This window comes from Sciurus vulgaris (assembly GCF_902686455.1).
Source record: "Sciurus vulgaris genome assembly, chromosome: 11".
Classification (NCBI taxonomy): domain Eukaryota; kingdom Metazoa; phylum Chordata; class Mammalia; order Rodentia; family Sciuridae; genus Sciurus; species Sciurus vulgaris.
In genome coordinates this window covers 82,912,481-82,932,977 of record NC_136472.1, presented here as the reverse complement: position 1 = coordinate 82,932,977, position 20,497 = coordinate 82,912,481, and the positions used below count along the sequence as shown (strand labels likewise).

At 38.3% G+C, this 20,497-nt stretch overlaps 2 protein-coding genes and 1 long non-coding RNA gene across 12 annotated transcripts in view; 2 read left to right on the top strand and 1 right to left on the bottom strand.

Annotated features, from left to right (window-relative positions):
• SYTL2 (synaptotagmin like 2) overlaps positions 1 to 6,723 on the top strand; it is a 110,017-nt gene extending 103,294 nt beyond the window's left edge. For 4 of the 10 annotated variants that reach the window (XM_079105528.1, XM_079105526.1, XM_079105527.1 and 1 more), the window contains 4 exons: positions 947 to 1,025; positions 3,147 to 3,246; positions 4,609 to 4,814; positions 5,676 to 6,723. In XM_079105528.1, the coding sequence (XP_078961654.1) occupies positions 947 to 1,025; positions 3,147 to 3,246; positions 4,609 to 4,814; positions 5,676 to 5,821 (531 nt within the window). In that variant the 3' untranslated portion in view covers positions 5,822 to 6,723. The remainder of the gene's footprint in view (positions 1 to 946; positions 1,026 to 3,146; positions 3,247 to 4,608; positions 4,815 to 5,675) is intronic. The other 6 variants (XM_079105524.1, XM_079105532.1, XM_079105530.1 and 3 more) reach the window with 3 other exon arrangements.
• LOC306640914 lies at positions 6,137 to 13,923 on the bottom strand. The gene is made up of 2 exons (XR_013757959.1): positions 10,641 to 13,923; positions 6,137 to 10,115 (listed from the first exon to the last, which is right to left on the bottom strand). It is a non-coding gene; the product is annotated as an uncharacterized lncRNA (long non-coding RNA).
• A 153-nt stretch (positions 13,924 to 14,076) lies between these two features.
• On the top strand, positions 14,077 to 16,164 carry CCDC89 (coiled-coil domain containing 89). Its single transcript, XM_079103286.1, has one exon. The coding sequence runs from the start codon at positions 14,231 to 14,233 to the stop codon at positions 15,341 to 15,343; it is 1,113 nt and encodes a 370-aa protein (XP_078959412.1). The 5' UTR covers positions 14,077 to 14,230; the 3' UTR covers positions 15,344 to 16,164.
• The last annotated feature ends 4,333 nt before the right edge of the window (positions 16,165 to 20,497 follow it).

Genomic DNA, 20,497 nt, shown 5'->3' with positions numbered 1-20,497 from the left:
CTATGCTCTTAGTTTGGCACTATGTAAAAATCAGCTAATGTTTCAAAGTAAAAAGCAGAGAAAAATGTTGGGCTCTGAGATCTTGTCCATTTGAGTCCTTTTCTGTCTCAATAATTCTTTTTAGCTCCTTCAAATTGATTTTTTAAATCCTTTAAAAAAATCTTAGTGTGAGGGTTGGTGTTGTCTAAGCAAGGCCATCAGAACTAGAAGTGATAAATATATATATAATTAATATCAACCTTATTTATAATAAAAAAGTTCCACTAATAAAAGTAGTTCCCAAATGTTGCATCAAAATCACTTGCGGCACCTATATCTGGTCTTACCCAAGGTCTGCTGAATATGAATTCCTCAGAAGGTGTCAATAGCATTTTTGATGCATATTCATGTTTTGGAACTAAGGCTCTAAATAACCAGATTTGAGAGTAAAACTCTCTCTTATGCTTGAAAGTAACAGATACTCATTTTAAAATTATTATTCAGTTTTTGTTATCCTTAGACTCTGTAATAATCAGGTTAATACAACTTCGAAAATGTAAGAGTTGACTTTCCTCCCCAACCTTCCCATATTCCTTTAAAGAAAGGGAATGCAAATTGATTTAGGTGCTGACTGAATGACCAATAAAATGTATGTGTTTTGATAAAATCGAAAGCATCTCAGGATACTCTCCCATCTCCAAGCATACCATTCTGATTTCTCCATCATCTTTGAGACTAAAGGTCATAAAATGTTTTCTGGGTGATCTGCAAGATTTTCTAAGATTCACATCTTTGTTTTCTAAGTTATAAAAATAATAGTCTAATTCTGAGGCAGAAGGAAATTTTAAGGTAGAATGAGTGATACATAGTCATAGAAATAGAACAGGTATGGCCCTGTGACACAGTACCCACAACCAGGATTAAAGTATCTGTGACTCATACTTGCTGATATTCCTTTATTTTTCAGACAGCCCCAGTTGCCCTTGAAGTGGAAAACAGAGGTGAAATGAAGCTAGCTCTCCAGTATGTTCCAGAGCCAACCCCTGGTTTGTAATGATTTTCTATTTAGATCCATGCTCTTTGCTTATCCCTTCCCTCTCCAAAGATTTATTCTGATATATTTTCAAAGATGAAGCCCTAATACTAAGTTAATAAATGTGTAAACCAAATCAATCAATTCGCTGTTGTAAACTAGATAACTCCTTGTTGTTGTTGTTGTTGTTGTGGCAGAAAATCATGTAACATAAAACTTAACATCTTGACCATTTTTAAGCATATTGCTTAGTAATGTCAAGTATATTTACTACTTTGTGAAACAGGGTCCAGAACTTTTTCATTTTGCTAATCTGAAACTCTGCTCATTAAACAGCTTCCCTTTTCCCCTACCTCAGTGCTGTTTGCTGTTTCTATGAGAAAATTTTCATTTTGTCAGTCCATTATACAATCCTTATTTTAAGTTTCCCCTCATTTTTCAAAAAGTTTCTATCTGCACAGTGTCTTTATTCAGATTTTGGGCCTCTTGATAATGCTGTGATAAGAATGGAACTTGAATGTGCTTTTTCACAGCTAGGAATTAGAAGAATTCATAGGAAGTCCTTAAGAAATTAGAGCTCACTGGTCTTCTATTCTCAGTCTTATTATTTTTTTTTCTCAAGATTGCTAATTATTATTATTGTTTTCTCAAGATTACTAATTACATCCTTGACATTAGGGCCTCAGGTCTTCAGTTCACTTTAGGAGTAACGAAACTGGCAGGAACTGAATGCCAGGCCCTATCCCTACACCATTTCTCAAGCAAGTTCCCCAGGATGTTATCCTTAAGAGTCTGTAGAAATGTTATGTTTGAAACTAGTGGTTACAGACTCAAATGTTTTCAATAACTAGGTAGTGAGGTTAGTGATATGAAAGAAATAATGGAAGTGAGGGCAATGGCTGAACTAGAAAAAGGTACTGTACGTTTAACAAAAAATATCAGAGAGCAAGCAGAGCATATCTTTAGGCCAAAATCCTGCCAGACATCATCTTGTGACTTCTGGATCTTCCTAAAAGGCAAATTTTTTTTTTTTGCATATAATTTGTATCTGTCACTTAGTGTCAAGATGTATAGAAATGCTAACCTCTTGGCCCATTTTCCCTTCTGCCTCTTTGTGGTGGGGACCAGGAGAATTGAATTGGGTGTTGAGATGGGCTCCACCTTGTCTGAGCTTCACTTAAAGCAGGTTTTCTTCCCTGGAATGACTTCCTATTCTCCTCAACCTATCCAAGCCTTAGATGAAGTCCCATCTCCTCCATAATGCTTTTGCAGACTATATTAGCCCTCACTGACCACATTATTTTCTAGAATATTAGAGTAATAACTTGGTTTTCACTTTACATTGCATTTTTATAGTTTTGTTTGAATTCATCTCTCCTACTTAACCACATGTAATCTATACCCCAGGGGCATAAGTTGTTTTCTGTATTTCTTGTATATTAATGAAAGTCCAATCACAGGAATGAACATATTATAATGCTCATTAAATAATGTTTGATTTATTAATTGGGCTACACCATCCAGAAAAACCTGATAGTGTTCTTCTGTCCATGTGCACCCCATCTAGATAGCAACTTCAGACTAAACCAACTTATTGGTAATTATCCATAATATTAACTATTATGTATGCATGTGTAATATCCCTGTAAAATATATAAACACTTTCAACAAGAAAAATGGCTATACCTTAGCAAGGACCTATTTGGTTATTTCATACTCAAATATGTTTAAAAGTCCTTCTATCAGCACCAATTGATAATGGTGTTAATATTTGAAGGGATTATGCATTTCAGTGAGATATTTTTAATATAGCTATGAATGGATAACTCACGTTCCTAATTTCTGATCTTATCAAACCAAGCAAAACCCCCAAAATGAGTATGAAATATTATGTACTGGGAATAAATATTAATTTTTTTTGTTCTTATGAATGATTTTTATGGAGCTCTCTGAGTTTAGTACAGACTGTGAAAGGTAGAGTTACTGGTGTATGGGTTTCAACAATTTGATACCATGAAGCACTAGCTAGTAGCTAGCATTCCTCTCTGCTTGACCATTTGGGGCTGATATCTTTGGATGCAATATTGCCAAAAAAGAAATGGCAGTAACTTTTTTTTCTCTTTGTTCTCTACAGGTAAAAAGCTTCCTACAACTGGTGAAGTACACATCTGGGTGAAGGAATGCCTTGATCTGCCACCGCTAAGGGGAAATCATCTAAATTCTTTTGTTAAATGGTAACCGCATGAATGACTGAGTCTTCTTCAGTTCTTCTGTGACTCGCCTTTGCTGGCTGGTTTCAATTTTCTGCATCTGTGATGTTGAAACTGATCAATCGTAGTTTAAATGAATTTACCTGGTACAATGGTGATTTGAACTAGAGGAATCTGTAACATAAACTTCCAAATCTCTATTTAGCTTTAAAAATCATAAAACTAAGGGGTCATATGAACAAATGAAACTAGAGACCTCAAGCTCAGATAAGCAGTGTTTTCTAGGGGTACGTCTGTTGGTGAAGGTAATGATTACTACAGAAGAATTTATCAAATTTCTAATGGCAGGATGTCACTCTCCTTGGCTCCTTTGTGGAGCAGGAAGCATTCCTCTTCTCTTTTGTCCCACATGTTTTATGGCCCATTTGCAAAGGACCTTTGCATCAGACTGCAGATATTTAGAAAATGATTTGCTAAGCCACCTCCTAGTAAGGGTTAGCTCCCAAAATAGTTTGGGTTTTTAGGTGGTAAATTTTTTTCTCTGTTACATGGAAAAAGTGACTGGCACCTAGTAAGTAATAACTGAACAGGTATTGTGATGATCTCACTTCCTCTACTTTTATCTATACAGAGTTTACTAGAAGACAGGTTGTAGCTATTTAAGTATATGTGACATAGATTTAAGTATTTATGACTTTATCATCTCCTTGCATATACTCTTCATAGATATTCACTGGTAACAGTTTTCCTCTCAGGTCAATCTCCCACTGACCACTCTCAGATCTTCTTGCCTCAACAAGAAGCATTATGCATTACATTTCTTCAATTATTATCATAAATAAGATATAAATAATTGCAAAAAAAATTTTTATTCCCAAAGTCAACCTAAATTGATTTCTTTTTCTTTTTTCAATTCTGTATAACAGTACATCTTTATGCCACCATAAAGTGTTGGGAATAAACCATGCTTCTAAATTTTAAGAAATTCTCGAGCAATTGCTACTGTATAAAGAGCACTTACTAAACATAGACACCATACTAAATGTTTTGCATGTTTTATTTAATTCTAACATCAACTTTGTGAAGTTAGCAACACCATTCCCACTTTGTAAACCATGAAGCAAACCTCTGAGAGGTAAAGCAACTTTCCCTAGAATGAACAGCAAAAAAGAGGCAGTCAAGATTCAAACCAGGTCTGGCCAACTTTGTCCAAGTCTCTGCAGCATAATGTATCTCCTCCAGTGCTCTCCCAAACCACCAGCACTTTCTCCACACCTTTTCCCTCCATTGCCAACCTTAGTATCTGTGCTGAAGTGTACTGAAAGAATAAGCGTTCACTCTTATGCTTTCACAAAATGCCTTTTTTTTGTTGTTGTTTGTTTGTAGTACCATCCTTCCAGACACTAGTAGGAAAAGTCGCCAGAAGACAAGAGCTGTAGGGAAAACCACCAACCCCATCTTCAACCACACCATGGTATATGATGGGTTCAGGCCTGAAGATCTGATGGAAGCCTGTGTAGAGCTCACTGTCTGGGACCATTACAAATTAACCAACCAGTTTTTGGGAGGACTTCGGATTGGCTTTGGAACAGGTGATGTTTCTTACATTTTTAATTCTCCATGAACCAAATTCTCCTGGAGACAGTAAAGGGTTGTTTGTTGCTTTTCTTCTTACTAGTGAAAATAAATACCCTGTCTCCATAAAGTGTAATGAATGAATTAGTGAACAGATCTCAGGCTGTGTGCCAGTGGCTCTCAATCTGAGAAATAACAGAGTGTCCTATCTATTCGTACAGAGCTTAAATTATTGTTGGTGGGGAGCATGGGGAACAGAAATGTTTATATCACCATTCTACCTTGAAAAAACATGATCCTTCAAGGCTAAAGATGTGCTTTGAATAATAGCAACTAACATTTATGGAGCAGTAGTCACTGTATTCAATGCTTTATTTGCATTAATTCATTTAATCCTCATAATAGTTTTGTGAGGTTGTCAATAATATGATTCCCAAAATAACTGATATTCCAAGAAATGAAGTAACAGAGCTAATAAGGGAATCAAAATTCAAAATTGAGTCTGCTAGACACTAAAGCCTAGCCACACTTCCTTAGGAATTATCTAGTGTCACCTCCAACCCCATGCAGAATCCTCCCAAGCCCTCTATGTTGCTTGCAAATTGTTGTCTGTTTTACACTGAAGTGAAGAGAAATTGCTCTGAGAATGATCTCAATAATGGGGTCTATGCAAATGGTCAAATAGATCTTTCTTATGTGATATCCCAGGTCTGCCTTCTGGTTATATTAAAACTCTTCATTGATATTGTCTGTTGGTGTTTCTAATTAGGGAATAGCACCCCCTTTTTTTCCCCCAATGGGCTATTCCATTCTAAATGCAAAACTTTTCCCCCTCTTTTTTTTTTTTTTTTTTTTTTTTTTTTTTAATTGTTAATCAGGTAAAAGCTATGGGACTGAAGTAGATTGGATGGATTCTACTTCAGAGGAGGTTGCTCTCTGGGAGAAGATGGTGAATTCCCCCAACACTTGGATTGAAGCGACACTGCCCCTCAGAATGCTTTTGATTGCCAGGATTTCCAAATAAGTTCAGCACTGGCTCCTCCACTGAAAACTATTACACAAGTGGATTTGGATCTTGAAAATCTGCCAACACAGACAAAGATTCTCACTTCCTTCTGTTGCCACTAATAAATACTACACAGCACGTTGAAGTCCATCTGCATGTGTTGCTTGGATTACAGGGCCCAAGGGACTTAAATAATGACAAGATGTGTGACTTACTTGTGACTCCAGCATTGAAGGAGATACCTGAGCAAGTTAGGAAAATTAATCTGTTGCCGCTGCTTCAAAGAAAAAACTGCTAAAAATTATTTAATTGGGGGTATTTTTAACCAACAGAGCATTCTGGTTTCACACCACATGTGTGTTATGGTTAAGGCTTCCCCACTTGATTATCCCTTTAAATCCCTGCAGTACTTGTAAATAGGTAGGTCATAGAAAAAAGTAACAAAAATACTCCTTGGGTGGGCTGGGGAGAGGAGCAACATCAGTGATGACAAAGAATTACACAATAAGGTAACTATTTACCTTATTTACCTGTAATCTCTAATAATCTGGAATTCCATTTTAAGGCAATAAGACTTACTTGACTGAGCACATTTCTGCCTTGAGAAGCTGCTTTTTCTTTCCCCAAGTCTCAAGTGTACTTTGGTGCCACCTACTGGCCATAAGTGGAATTCAGTTCTTGGCTTATTTTGGCTTAATTGTAACCTAAAGTAGATCTCAAGCCTGTATTTTATAATAGAATGTTTTTTAAAACCTTGCATATGTATGATTGTTTTTCTTATAACTTTGTTATATGAAAGCAGCATAATAGTAGCCACAGATGTGCTTTGCAACAAAGTTTTAATTAGAATATAAATTGTTGGATTTTAGTGTATTTCCTATATATGTATAATTTTCATAAAGTATTTTGTAAAAACCCTTAGAATAAATTATCATATGATTTAAATTGTATTGAAAAATTAGCCTGACTTTGTATTTTAAGTGAAACCCTTTATAAATAGGAATCATAAAACCTAAATTGCCTAAAATGTTTAATGAACTTGGACAATATTATTCCAAAGTCTCCACTATAACTTTTGGCATTATTTTCCCTAAGCAGACAGCTTTGGCTATTAGTTAGAGCTGAAAAGCTTGAAGATAGGTTAATATTTATTCTTATAAAATTTTCTCCAGAGACCTCTTGGGATGATTTTAGTACATGAAGAATTATTCTTCCTTAGGACTCAACTAGTTGGCTTTTCTTAAAACAAGTGCTGATTTAATGTAGGTTTGAGGAAGCCTCAAATAGGTAATAAATGAGTAGAGGGTCTTACAATAGGTATCTAGTAAATGTTGTCAAAACTACTAATTGCTCTCCTCCTTGAGCAAACAGATATTGGATAGCCTTGTGTCCACTTGTCAGTAAGAGACTAACCTAGGACAACACCCTTTCCATTGTCTCTTTTCTGGGAGTGTTTAACTCTATTATCTCTGACCTTGAGGAAGGGAAAGATGAGTTAAGTAGAGCCATACCTCAGCTCAGCCTGGAATGCAGTAACCAGCTGGCAAATCCCATCCTGGCTTGTGCCACATCACAGAGCAAGGTACCTTCACAGCTCTTCTTTCTGTTCAACCACCTTCCAGCATCCAGCCAGCTCTGGGGTACTAAATGAGATAGCTTCTGGTATGCCCTGACCTAGGAACAGGATCGCCTGCCTCTTCCCATGCCCAGATCCTTCACCTCCCAAACACCAGCATGGGCAATAGAACCACCCATCCCCCTTGCATCTATCCACAGGGGATTTCACACATTTTCTTCTGGAGAGGAAAATGCAAATTATAAATTTGCTCTTATTTGGTCACAAGAAGAAAGGTGAGTGTGAGCTTCATGCATTTTAAAATGTAAGCAGCCTGAATTCTTCAGGGAACTCAGTTTAGAAGGTTTTTTTGAGCCAGAGTGACTCTTAAGCAAAGACCCTGCTGATACTTCAAAGCATACTTCCTTAAACTGGAGGCATTTCCTTGAACTTTGTGTTTTAGGGCCTTTCACATTTTTTCCCTAGAAACCCAACTGGAAATAAGCCAAAAGGGGAGACTTATTGGACAGACACTAGGTTAGCTCATGGAATTAAAGAAGTGCTACAGAAACCGAGGTTACTGTGGGGACTTGCAGACTGAAAGTAGGAACTCAGATGCTGTCTTTTCTGGGAAGTAGCACCTCAAGTAGTCCCAGCCTTACAACCTCCCAGCTAGAGTACTTGTTTTTCTTAGGTTCTGCTTAAGAAATCTCTGGGAGAAACGGGCTGGGCTTGCATCCTGTCCCCACCATGGAACCATTCACTGAGGCCAGGAGTAGAGGCAGTAAGGTTACATGATTGACCCATCTTGAGTAATGTGCCTACCCTGTGCCTTGGGAAAATGGTCCCTAGTCAGAAGAATAGTATGTTGTTTATACATGGATGGTGGAGAAATGAAGAGGTGGGCATTCATGCCATTTTTGTCTCTCAAGAATATTTCAGAATTATTTTTTAAAATGAAGCCATACATCTAAGGATCTCTAGTGACTCTTTCCAGAGAGGCCTAAATTCCCCCATCCATCACATCTGCAACTTCTAAGGAGGTGGTAATGATCCTGCAGAACCCATGACCTGCTCACATGACCCAGGAGTCCACCAAAAGCATGATTACTGTTAACCTATCACTTCCATTCTCCCAACCTATGTTTCCCAGGTAACTTGCTTGGACTTCTTTTTGCATATCCCTGTCATTCATACTTACCATCAAATAAGAAGTCCCTGAGCATCTGCTTTCGCTAGCATTCTCATGCCCATTCTGCTTTGGGATTGCTCTCCTGTCCCCTCTCCTGTCTCCTCTCCCTCCCAGGCTTATTCACTAATTTCTCTCCTTCGTTTCATGAAACAAACTGTGCCACCACACACTTGATCCAATCACAGAACATTCCTTCTACTTCTTTGGCTGATTTTTCCAGAATAATTGGTTTTCCTTTAGCCTCATGAAGAGGAGACTCACTCTCTCATTTCTAGTACCTCAGCCAGCATGTAAAATCAGATTTCATATCTTTGCTTTTCTATCTTCTTTACTTACCTCTTTTTCTAAAGATATGCCATCCAGTTACATCAGGTAGTAGAATGTTTAAGTGGCCTCCAGAATAAAGGATTTGAATTTGAATCTCCCAGTTAAACCACTTAGTGGCAGTGTGACCTTGGGAAAGATACCTAACTTCTCCACCTTGTCTGTAGGGGAAAAAAAAAAAAAAAAAGGAAAGTTCTATTTATTCTATAGGCAAAAAATACTTGAATCAAAACAAAGTGTTCACATTCGACAAATAGCTTTCAGTAGAAGATACTTGCTGTTATGATTAGCCCTTTCACTCCCTCTTATGATCATCTACCATTCTTTCAATTATCTCAGGCATTGCAGAACCTGGCACCTGGCTTCACCTGGGAATATGGTATCAAACACCCTAACTTCTTAGTATCTTAACGTTGATTTGAATGTCCTTAGCCTCCATTCCCTTTCAGCCACACATACCTATAAATTTCATAGGTATAGTTAGTTCCCCATGAACTTGGAAACAGTTCTGCCTCTGAAATACTAAATCCACACATCCCACTCTGACCAAAATCTTCTATACATTCAATTCATGATTCTGTAACATCTGTTCTTAAAAATGCATCCATGATTTCAGTCCCTAAAGTCCCTATCAATTGCCTCCCATTACCATTCCTCCCTTCAGTCAGCCACTTCTTACCAATAACCTTAGTATATTTTGCTCCCAGTTCTTTCCACTGAATACCTACCTCCCAGCACCATCACAGATTACAGCCCTACATAAGTACAACTGAAACACCCTACTTTTATGCTCTTAGTTGGAGAAAATCACACAACCACCCTGCCTGAAATACAGATGAGAAACTGACAGAGAAGTATAGTGCTGGTAGCTTTACATCTGTAATATTTTGTTTGTTTGTTTCTTGAGGTCCTATCTAGTTTCTGCCACTCTTACTTTGATTCTCTGAGTTCCCTCCATCCTCTGAGAGGCAATAAATCCCTACTAGCTTAACCAAACTGAGCTGGGTTTCTTTCAAAATAGTCTTGACTAATACTCCTCTTCAAAGACTGGTTTATACTCCTCCTTGTGCTTTCAATACACTCAGTTCTTACCACTGTATTCATAAAAGGAGTGATGTGTCTGATTTCTCCATGATTACATTAGCATTTACCACAGTAAATTGCTGATAGTATTTGTGTGGCTCAGTCACTAAGCTGTACTCATCTTGAGAACTGCAGCTGCATAATAGACATAATAGTCTCTCAGTGAAAGAATGGACATTTTTTTAAGCTGTCTGTTTTATCTCAACTCCCTAAGGTCTCCCTCCCAGTGATGGGAACAAAGCCCTTAAAGCTATTCCAGGAAACAGCCCCAAACAGAGAGTAAAAGGGTAAATTGAGCAAGACAGTGCTCAGACAGTTAAGATATATAGGATATAAGATTACCAGAAACTGTTGACCAGAATCTACGCCCTGTTGTAAAACATTGTGAAACATGTTGTATGTTATCAGCAAACCCAGACCCCCTTTGGAATTTCCCGGCGGCTTTGTTCCCCTTTTCCCTTCTGTGTGCGACCCCTCCCGATGTGTGGTTTCTGCCTTTATAAACTTGTAAGATTTTCTGCTAGGGACTCGACTCCTCCACTCCTGCGTGAGGCACGCGTTGGGTCCCAGCGCGCTGGAATAAAAGCCTCTTGCGGTTTGCATCAAGTGACGCCTCCTGCGGTTGATTGGGGTTGCCGTGGATCCGTGGGACAGAGTTAGGGTCTCCTTTTTGGGGGTCTTACATCAGTACATATGAGATGAATGAATGAGCAAATGAATAAACGAGGTGTGACTTCAGACTATGGACTTTGTTATAAAAGAGTCTGGATTTGAGTCTGTCTTTATTATTTATTCTCTAGGTGATCTGAGGGCTATTTGCCCTCTCTGAAACTTGTTTTCTTTGTTACCTATAAGCTATAAAATATAGATGAAAATGCCCAATTGTCCAGAATATTGTTAGGATTAAAAGATGTTCGCATGCCCAGTACCATGTATTTATTCTGTAACTAGTAGCTCAAAAAAGAGAAAAAAAATCCTTTGGGACAAAGCTTATAGTATGATATTAATTTTAAAAAGAGATGAAACTCTCACAATAGAGCTAGAAACATTTTAATAAATAAAAACATTAAAGTAAAAAAGAGACATTGAAATACTCAACAAAGGCTAGTGGAAGAGACTCATTAGTTTCCACTAGGGAAAGCATTGGTCTATTTTATGCTGGACTTCTGAGAAGGGATTAAAGGTAGCTGGAAAAAAAATTAATCGAATGAAGAAAATAACCATGACACAGACCAGCCAAATGTGATCATTAAACTTCTTTAAGGAGAGTGACAGTATTTATTTTCTTAAGTATTCTTAGCATGTTGCAAATGCTTTTTGAATTAATGAATCTTGTGATATTTTCAGCCTTGATAAGTAATCTATGGACATGATGCTATTTAAACTAATTTTTATATAAAAGACTATGGGGCTGGGGATATAGCTCAGTTGGTAAAGTGCATGCCTTGCATGCATAAGGCCCTGGGTTCAATACCCAGCACCACAAGAACTATGACCATTTTTTTTTAATGTGGAAAAATGTTGAGCGTTCACTGTATTCAAGGGACTTAGAAAGTTAAGAAGGAGTTAAGAAGAAGAAAGGAAGAATCCTTAATCTCACTCTTGAGGAACAACTGCTATTCATATTTTGAGTATTTTTCCTGTTTTCTTTTCCTTTGCATAGGAAATATATTTAGAGAATTCACTTTATTACACCACACAACCATGTAAGATAATCAACAAATACAATTTTCAATGTATTAGAAAAAGAGCATTCTAATTTTCTAGTTACTTTCCTTTTCCTTAAATATCATATGCTTGATATTTAAGAAAAAGTAAAAAAATAAATTTTAAAATTCCAGCAAGTATAGTTCACATTTTTAAATATTCGGAATCCACTTTCACAAAATTTCAATATTCTGTAATTTAAGTATTTGTTAAAATTTCAGTTTAGAGAATCTCCTTGCCTTCCTTGTATAGACAAGAAAGTCATGATTTGAGAAATGAGACCCTAACATTTAAGACTGAAGGGAAAATCTAGAACTCTTCTTTTGGATCTGTTTTGCTCCCAGTGAAATGTGAAGCATTGTAAAAATCCACCTGACATCTATAATGACACACAGATTTTTCTTTATCATCATAACTTAAGAGATATTAAGTTGGACCCCCATAAAGAGTGATTACAGGGATAGTCAACTCTTGTCTATCTTAGCACTAAGATTAATGCTAATCTGTTTAATTAATTAGTGCTAATTAAATAAGTTTGTTTCTTGTTTCTTAAAGTTTTCTAACATAAGCATTTGCTATGCCATTAAGATTTACCTATCAGCATAATGCTTAATGGCTGCACAATGTTCTGTTGTATGACTATATCATAATTTTCTTAACATTCTCCTTTTTAGGATATTTAGGTTTCCAGCTTTTAGTTATTATGAACCATACTATAATAAAAAGCTTTGAGCAAAAAAAAAATTTTTTTCAGATTACTTCCCTAGCAAAAATTTTCCTAGAAGGGCAATTTCTAGTTCAAAAGATATAAAAAGCTTGTAAGTTATCAATAGATACTGTCAATTGATTTTCATCAGTAGTATATACCTGGGTAGTCATAAGGAGAAATGTTTTTGACTGATAGATTAAATGGTATCTAACTTTAACTTGCACTTGTTGGATCATTATTGAGGTGCAATTCTTTGTCATTTTTATTCCCTTTTTTGTGAATTTAATTGTCCATTTCTCTTTTAACATGTTAATGGTTAGTTGGCATGTATAAGCTCTTTATAAAAATATTGACTTGTCTGAAATTTATTATGGATATTCTCCCAATTTTTTTTTTTTTTTTTTTTTTTTTTGCCTTGGACATCCATTCAGCACACATTTATCTGAGTCTCTCCAATGTGCTAGGAACTGATCTAATTATCAAGGAAGAACCAGTTATGGTCCCTGGCATGCATGATCTATAGTCTAATGAGGGAAGCAGGCAGGTAAAGCAATGATTGTACTAAAGTTTTCACAGGCCTCACTGGAAGTAAAAATAAGCTATAGTGGATATTCAAAGAGGTCTATGAACAATTCCACATTTAAGGGCCACAAACGGCCTTCCCAGAAGAGATAATTCTTAACTAAGTATAAACAGCCGAGTAAATTAGAGTGGCAAGCTCCAAGATGGGAAAAGGCATTCCAGGTAAGCAACATCTTTAGACTGGGCCAGAAACCTGACTAGTTAGGGGAACATGTGTATTTGGATTTGCTAGGAAGTCAAATATCAGGCAAGTCCAGAGGATGAAGGGGCTAGAGAAATCTGAGGTCATATAATTTTTAAAATTACAAATAACTTCAGATTTTCAGTGAAGTCTAATCAAGCTGTTTCTTTCTGTTCTCTTACATAATGTTTAAGAAAGTCCTTCCTTACCCAAGATTTGTTGTTTACCTTTTCTTCTAATATTCATTTTTAATATTTTGAATTTATTTTACCTTATGTTGGACTATTTAATCCATCTGAAATTAACTTTGGTAAATGAGAAAGTAAGTTTCATTTGTATCTTTTTTTCTGTTTTAATATATATCACATCTACTGTTCATTAAACTTTTCTGTGAACTTATTTTGCTAATTAAGGGAGTGGTGAATAATGAAGAAAATCTATCTTCAGATAAGGACAATGCTAGGAGAAATGAAGGAAATTTCACTAGGATTTGCAGTTTCGATATTTAAATATCAAAACGTGTGGGGCCAAGCACTAGGGAGCAAACTCCCAGTCATTTAAGGGACCTGGTTTTCAAAGAGTACTACTGCTACTTTGTGTTCATAAATTGCACATTTTTGAGGAGCCAAAATTACAGAGAGAAATTTGTTCTCCTGACAACTGAATGGAGAAGAGTGAGAAGGAATAAGATGTTGTAAGCTTGATTTGTTTTCTCCTACTGGAAATCAGGTGGAGTCAGATTTCTTCCCTGGTGCGGGTGAGAAGTTGAATGGGGTTGACATCTCTCTGCTGCACAAGCCAGATACTGGTTATGAACTGAGGGTTGCAATTGGTTAGAAAGCAAGGGTAACCTGACTGATTTGCTCAGGATCCCGCCCCTCCCCGCCTCACGCCCCACCCCACCCCCACACCCCACCCGACTGCCCTTTCCTATTGTTACTTCACAGCATTCTGAAGGCCTGTACACCAATTACTGGCCTGTTTACTGGAAAAGTCAACTGCTGGGGAGTGCCAAGAGTCCCTAGCAACACCCGGTGGCTTTTGAAATCAGAGGAGGAGAGTTTGTGGTCAGCTGTTAGTGGAGGAGAGCTTCTATGCCTCAGGAAGAGTGGGCTCTCAGGATGGACAGTCTACCAGAGGAAGAACCCTTAGATAAACAAAATGAAAAACAGGAAAATGAGGAAGAGGACATGGAGTTTAAGGAACTGGAAGGGCTGAGGGAAGCCTTGGCAAACCTGCGGGATCTGTCTGAGGAGGAGAAGGGTGAGAAGGCAATGCTTTGCTCCCGTATCCAAGAGCAGTCCCAGCTCATCTGCATTCTGAAGCGGAGGGCTGATGAGGCCCTGGAACGCTGCCAGATCCTGGAGCTGCTCAAGGAAGAGCTGGAGGAAAAGAGGATGCAGGAGGCAGAAAAGTTGAAAGCCCAGAGTGAGCATGCCCAGAAGCTAGAGGAACGCTTCAAGATCCTGGCAGCCAACCACGAGTTGATGATCCGCTTCAAGGATGAACACAAGAATCAGAACATCAAGCTGAGGGAAGAGAATGAGAAGCTGAGACTGGAAAACAGGAATCTCTTCAGCCAGGCTCTGAAGGACAAGGAGGCCAAAGTGTTGCAGCTGACCACCAAGAGCGAGGCCCTCACCAAGGAGCTGGAGGCTCTGAAACAGAGGTGTGCGCAGGATGCCTGCCAGGCACAGGCCCGAGAAAAGGAGCTGCTGGAGCTGCAGAGCAAGCAGGCCTGCACCCACATCAAGGAGACAGAGCAGCTGCGCAGCCAGCTGCAGAGCCTCCAGCAGCAGTACCAACAGGCCATGGAACAGATGGCAAAGGCCCAGGAGAAACACAGCAGGCTGAGCCAGGAGCTGCAAACCAGGCTGCAGACCATCACTCAAGAGAAAGAGGAGCTGCTGCAGCTGTCCATGGAGAGGGGCAAGGTGCTTCAGAACAAACAGGCAGAGATCCGGCAGCTGGAGGAGAAGTTGGAGACAGCAGATACGGCTAGGAGGCATGCACTAGAGAGGTTTGAGCAAGAGGCAGTGGCTGTGGACAGCAACTTGAGAGTCCGGGAACTTCAGCGCAGGGTGAATGGGATCCAAAAGGCTTACGATGAACTCAGGCTGCAGTCAGAAGCCTTCAAAAAGCATAGCCTGGATCTTTTAAGCAAGGAGAGAGAACTCAATGCCAAACTTCGCCATCTCTTTCCATAACTGTCTTCAATTAATAATTCAAATATTTGTGCATTAGCATTATGGCAAAAGAAAAGATGATATTCCATTTTTATACTTTTAAGCACAAAAGGAAAATTGAAAGAAAATCTGCTTGACAATAACATTGCTGTTGTTACCATTGTAAAGGTAACACTCATTTTCAGTTCTACCAACTAGAATATAGAAGACTCACCAGAGTTCCTCCTTGCCTGTGAAGTCTTCCTAAATTTGCCATCAGTAGCTCCCCCATTGAATGACTTATTCATTCTCAATCTTAGATGTCTTAAAAAATCCTGAAATTTTAATTTAGCAGCTTCTGTGATTCAAATGTATCTAAAATATAATAAGATGTGCACAGTTAGTAACTATACTTGGGTAGGCTTATCGTCCCACATAGTTAAGATTGCAAGCAAACACATCAGCATAATAGCATGAATACATTGCAGGAAAAGAAAAAGCTATTTTATTTTGCATTAGCTTGACAAACAAAAATTTAGATCAGTGATTTATTTCCCAAAGCAGTCCATCTTTATTATAGTCATTCCATATGAGCAATAAGATTCCAATTAGTTAAATCAATTTTTATTTTGCTTTATGCTTGGATATCACTCCATTTTCTTAGTTTTCTCCTTAATAAAGACAGGATTTGGATGTACAATAATGCAAATATCAATAGTTTCATTTAATATTGCATAATACGCTAATAGATAAAAGGCTTCAATTTGGGGTAACAAGTCATAACAGACCTTTCATGACTTATACAGTAACTCACAGGTATTGCTTTCTGTTTCTATTAGTATGTTTTCCTGTAATTAACTTTTTCCTCTTTTAAAAAATAATCTAAGATGAATGCATATATGTATTCTTAGGCATTTTTGTAGGAATACCTCAATTTCATAAGAAGAGTTATAAAAACACAATAGCTATCATTTATATTTATGTAACATTCTTAAAATTCTTAAGGGCAATTTTAAAATATGCTTTGTATTTCCTTATTTTCCTAAATTTGGTTATTGATATATAAACCTCATTATGACTATTTCTCGAAATAGATTGTAATATAGTATTTTTCTTTCCCTTTTGATGCCAAGAATACTAAATGTTACATAAAGTGGATTTACTAAAAAAAAACATTACTTGGGACCTTTATAACAAAAAAGTGCTACCTTACTTCATGCATTTTTAAAAACCTATTGTATCATACTTCTATAAAGACTATGCTATTAAATAAATTTTTTCATCAAAATAGAAATCACTTTGCTGGCTTTAAATAAATATTTCTCTTATAGCTTACAACAAATCAGAATGTGGAAACTAATTTAGTCATGCTTATCATTTATCGAGCCCACACTTGCTGAAGCATTTCAGATAAACTGTTTTGTTTAATCTTTAGGGGTATTCAGGAAGATAGGTTCATTCCTGTTTCAAAGAGAAGGAACCAGCTTTTAGTAATTTGCTTTGTTCACTTGAGGAGCTGAGATTTTGAAATTATTCACTGTGAAATTATCTTTCCTGGGCAGGCACTGAGAATAAGCCAAAAAGAAGCATTACTTGCCTTAGAAAAGCCCACAAGACTAGTCTAGGGGCAAACCCCCTCAAACCATTACAAACGGTGTGATGTGGCTTCATAGGTATGCTATGAGGCCACCAGAGGAAACATACTGGGCATCTAGTGCCACCTGGGGGTAAGGGTTGAGATGGTAAGAAGGCTAGTTCTTCAACTAGTAGACTGTCATTGGATGGAGAAAAGGGAAAAGGATTTGAGACAGCTTCATGTGGAAGGCATGGAAATTTTTTAAAATTATAAGTAGTTGGGAGGAGGTACAGATAAAACTGGAAGGGTAGGTTGAGGCCAGAATATAGGGTCTTTGAAAGCCATACTGGCCCCTTAGATAGCTGGGAGAGTTTAGCAGGTGGAGGTGAGCAGGCAAGAGAGGAGAGATGCAAGCCAACAAATGGAAACCACAGACCCAGCCCTCTCCACACCCTGCACAAGCCCCCTTGTGTGCAGAGGTGCCATCACTACCCTCCCTCCCTTCCCCTCTCTCCTTCCTCCATCCTGCCATTTTAGGTGGATAGGTGTTCCTGAAGGAGCCCAGAGTTGGGTAGGTAAAGGGCAGGTGCATGTCCCCCAAAATACAGAGGCAAAGGGAAAGGACCCCGTTGCTTAAGAAAAGTGGAAAATAAGGTCAAAGCCCAGCTCAGCGCCTTAAGAACAGGAGGAAGAGTCCACATTATAGGCTAAGAATGTAACAGGAATGTGCACCTTTCACATGTCACGTGCTTTTAATTTTACTCCCATGACAACTTCTCAAGTAAGATTGACATTACTATTTTATAGACGAAAAAAGTGAGACTCAGAGAGGGTGACTTGTCCAAGGCCAAGCAGCTTTGAAGAAATAGGAATACAATTTGAACCAATGAACCAAAGACCCTCAAGCAGGGTTTCATGGGTATGTCCCTACATAGGACCCCCCACATGTGGTTTAATGCTCCATGGTCACCCTTATGAAATTCTTCACAAGGGACCCCCCTGCCTCACATTTTTCATTTTATGATGAGCATTGCCAATTAAGTAGCTGGGACTGCTTTCTGGCTTTAAAACTCATGCTTTTTCCCACTACACAAACTGCCTTCTAAATAACCACAGAAACATTGTGTCTTCCTCTGTGCTCCACTCTGCAATCCACCTTCTCAGCAGTCATCTTGTATTGAATCTGTGACCCAGAACCACACTGGATGAGTAACCAGTTTAGCTGGGCTGTGGAATGCTGCTCTATAAAGTGATGCTTATCACTTAGACAGACTAACAAAATGTAAATCAGCCCCCTTCAAACTACTGTTTTTGAAGGGAAATTTAAAAAACAAAAGGAGTTGGTGTAGTGGTCTGGTGGCTCAGGACTATAATCCCAGCAACTCAAGAGGCTGAAGCAGGAGGTTTGCAAATTCAAAGCCACAAGGGCAACTGAGACTCTCAAAAACATTGAAAGGGTTGAGGAAGTAGCTCAGTGGTAGAGCCCTGGGATCAAACCCTAGTATCAAAGCAAAAACGACAAGAAAAATCTATAAAGCAGATCTATACCTCTAGAGAATTTTTCTGCAACATCCACAAGCAGAAACCCTAAAATGAAAGTCAACAGAACAAAGATTCTAAAATTAAATACTGCATTTGTAGTGCTGCATAACTAAATGTAATCTCTTGAAAGATCATTAAATTGTAAGACTTTAAGTGTACCTCTTGAGAAACTGGTTTGGTTCCCTAAAATTTGAGAGCTTGAAAAGGGAACTATAGGAAAAGTGCAACCACTGGTATTTTCAGAGTACTCACTTTGCTTCAATTAGTGAAAATGAATTCAAGTTAATATGTTTCTAGTAAAATATGAATGGAAAATCCTTATCTCCCCACCTCCATTATATTTGTAAGAAACATGCTCACCTGTCCAAACCCAGAGAATAAACTGAGAGACAAAGGTATAGAGAAAGCAAGACTTGACTTTAATGATGATCTTGCAAGATTGGGTGTCTAGAGAAGCAGGCACACCCAGAGAAGCTACAAGCAGTATTTTATTTCCTAGTGTGCAAGATCCCTCCCCCGGTTCTGCATTGACTGAGTATCATGGGGTGTACAATCTTCCTGAAGGTCCCCTACGTGTTACTATCTCCTGTTGGGTTATTTAAAGGAATATACCTGAGCAAATCCACCTGATTTGCTCTCTTGTGGCAGAAAAGTCATCTTGAGACGAATGCCTTCTGACACATTCTGCACAGCTCTTCTTAAGTTACTCTTTTTTGGGGGTATTGGGGCTTGAACTCAGAGGTACTCAAACACTGAGCCATATTCCCAGCCCTATTTTGTATTTTATTCAGAGACAGGGTCTCACTGAGTTGCTTAGCACCTTGCTTTTGCTGAGGCTGGTTTTGAACTCACCATACTCCTGCTTCAGCTTCCTGAGCCACTGATATTATGGGTGTGTGCCACTGTGCCCGGCAAATTTACTATTTTTTAACAGATTTTTTTTTTTTTATCTCTGTTGGTTAGACCAACCCCCTCCCCCACCTCCTGTTTATCAAGAGGTGTTCAGGTGCATAGACTTCAAATCTGCCACATCCATAGGCTGTGGTGCAATTGTGTGAGCTACTTATAACTTTCCATTCTGCCCTATTTCCCCTTCAGCTGCCTTTCTTACTTCCCAATTTTACATTTAAGGCTAAATGTATTCTTGAAAATGGACCACTGGACTTTCTATTTCTCACAAATTGCAGTTCAACAATTATTTAAAGAGCATGGACTGAAGGAGTACCTACACAAGTGCCTGCTGTTCTATCCATTCCTCTCTGACCCAGAATCCTGTGGATTAGCTGTGACTGGGTCAGTGCAGGTATGAGTCTCTCTGTTCCCCATTATGGGAGAACTGAAAAGACATTTGAAATTCCACCTCTTGGCCCATGAATAAAGGAAAGCGAACCTCGGCTGTAACTGCTCTCCCAAAATCCTATCCTACCCTACAGGATGGCTGGTCTTCCAGTAAAATTAGCTGAAATTGGGTCATCTGGAAATACCTCAGTCAAGCATCTTAATGGGGCATGTGGCCATGATTAATTTAGATCGATGAGGATAGGAATGAGGCCAGTTTATGCTATGTAATGGAAGGAGCTACCTGAGAAAGGCAGGGGCACTGCAAGCAAAGATGAATAGGGATGCCTGCTTGGTAGGCCACCAACAATGTCTACTGTACTACATTCACTTAGATTGCCAGATCCTTATCAAGCATGTGTGCTTTTCATCATCTTTAAAAAATAGTTTTAGTTGTATTTTTTTAATTTGGTGCTGAGGATTGAACCCAGTGCTTCATACATGCTAGGCAAGCACTTTACCACTGAGCCACAATCCCAACACTATATTTTATCTTTGATCAAAAGTCTTGAAAAAATTGTAAGAATTTGGGGGGCAGGTCAAAAATAGGCTTTTCTAATCATGGCCTATTTTCTCAAGGACAAACTGGAGGTTATTTTCCAAACATTAAAGACAACATATTAAACTTAAGGGCCTAGAGCTGTACAGATGAGTTTCCCTCTCTGATGCTATTCTCTCCAAAAAAAACTAATGGAAAAACTAATTCAAGAAACACTTTCCCTGCCCAGTCCTTCATTACA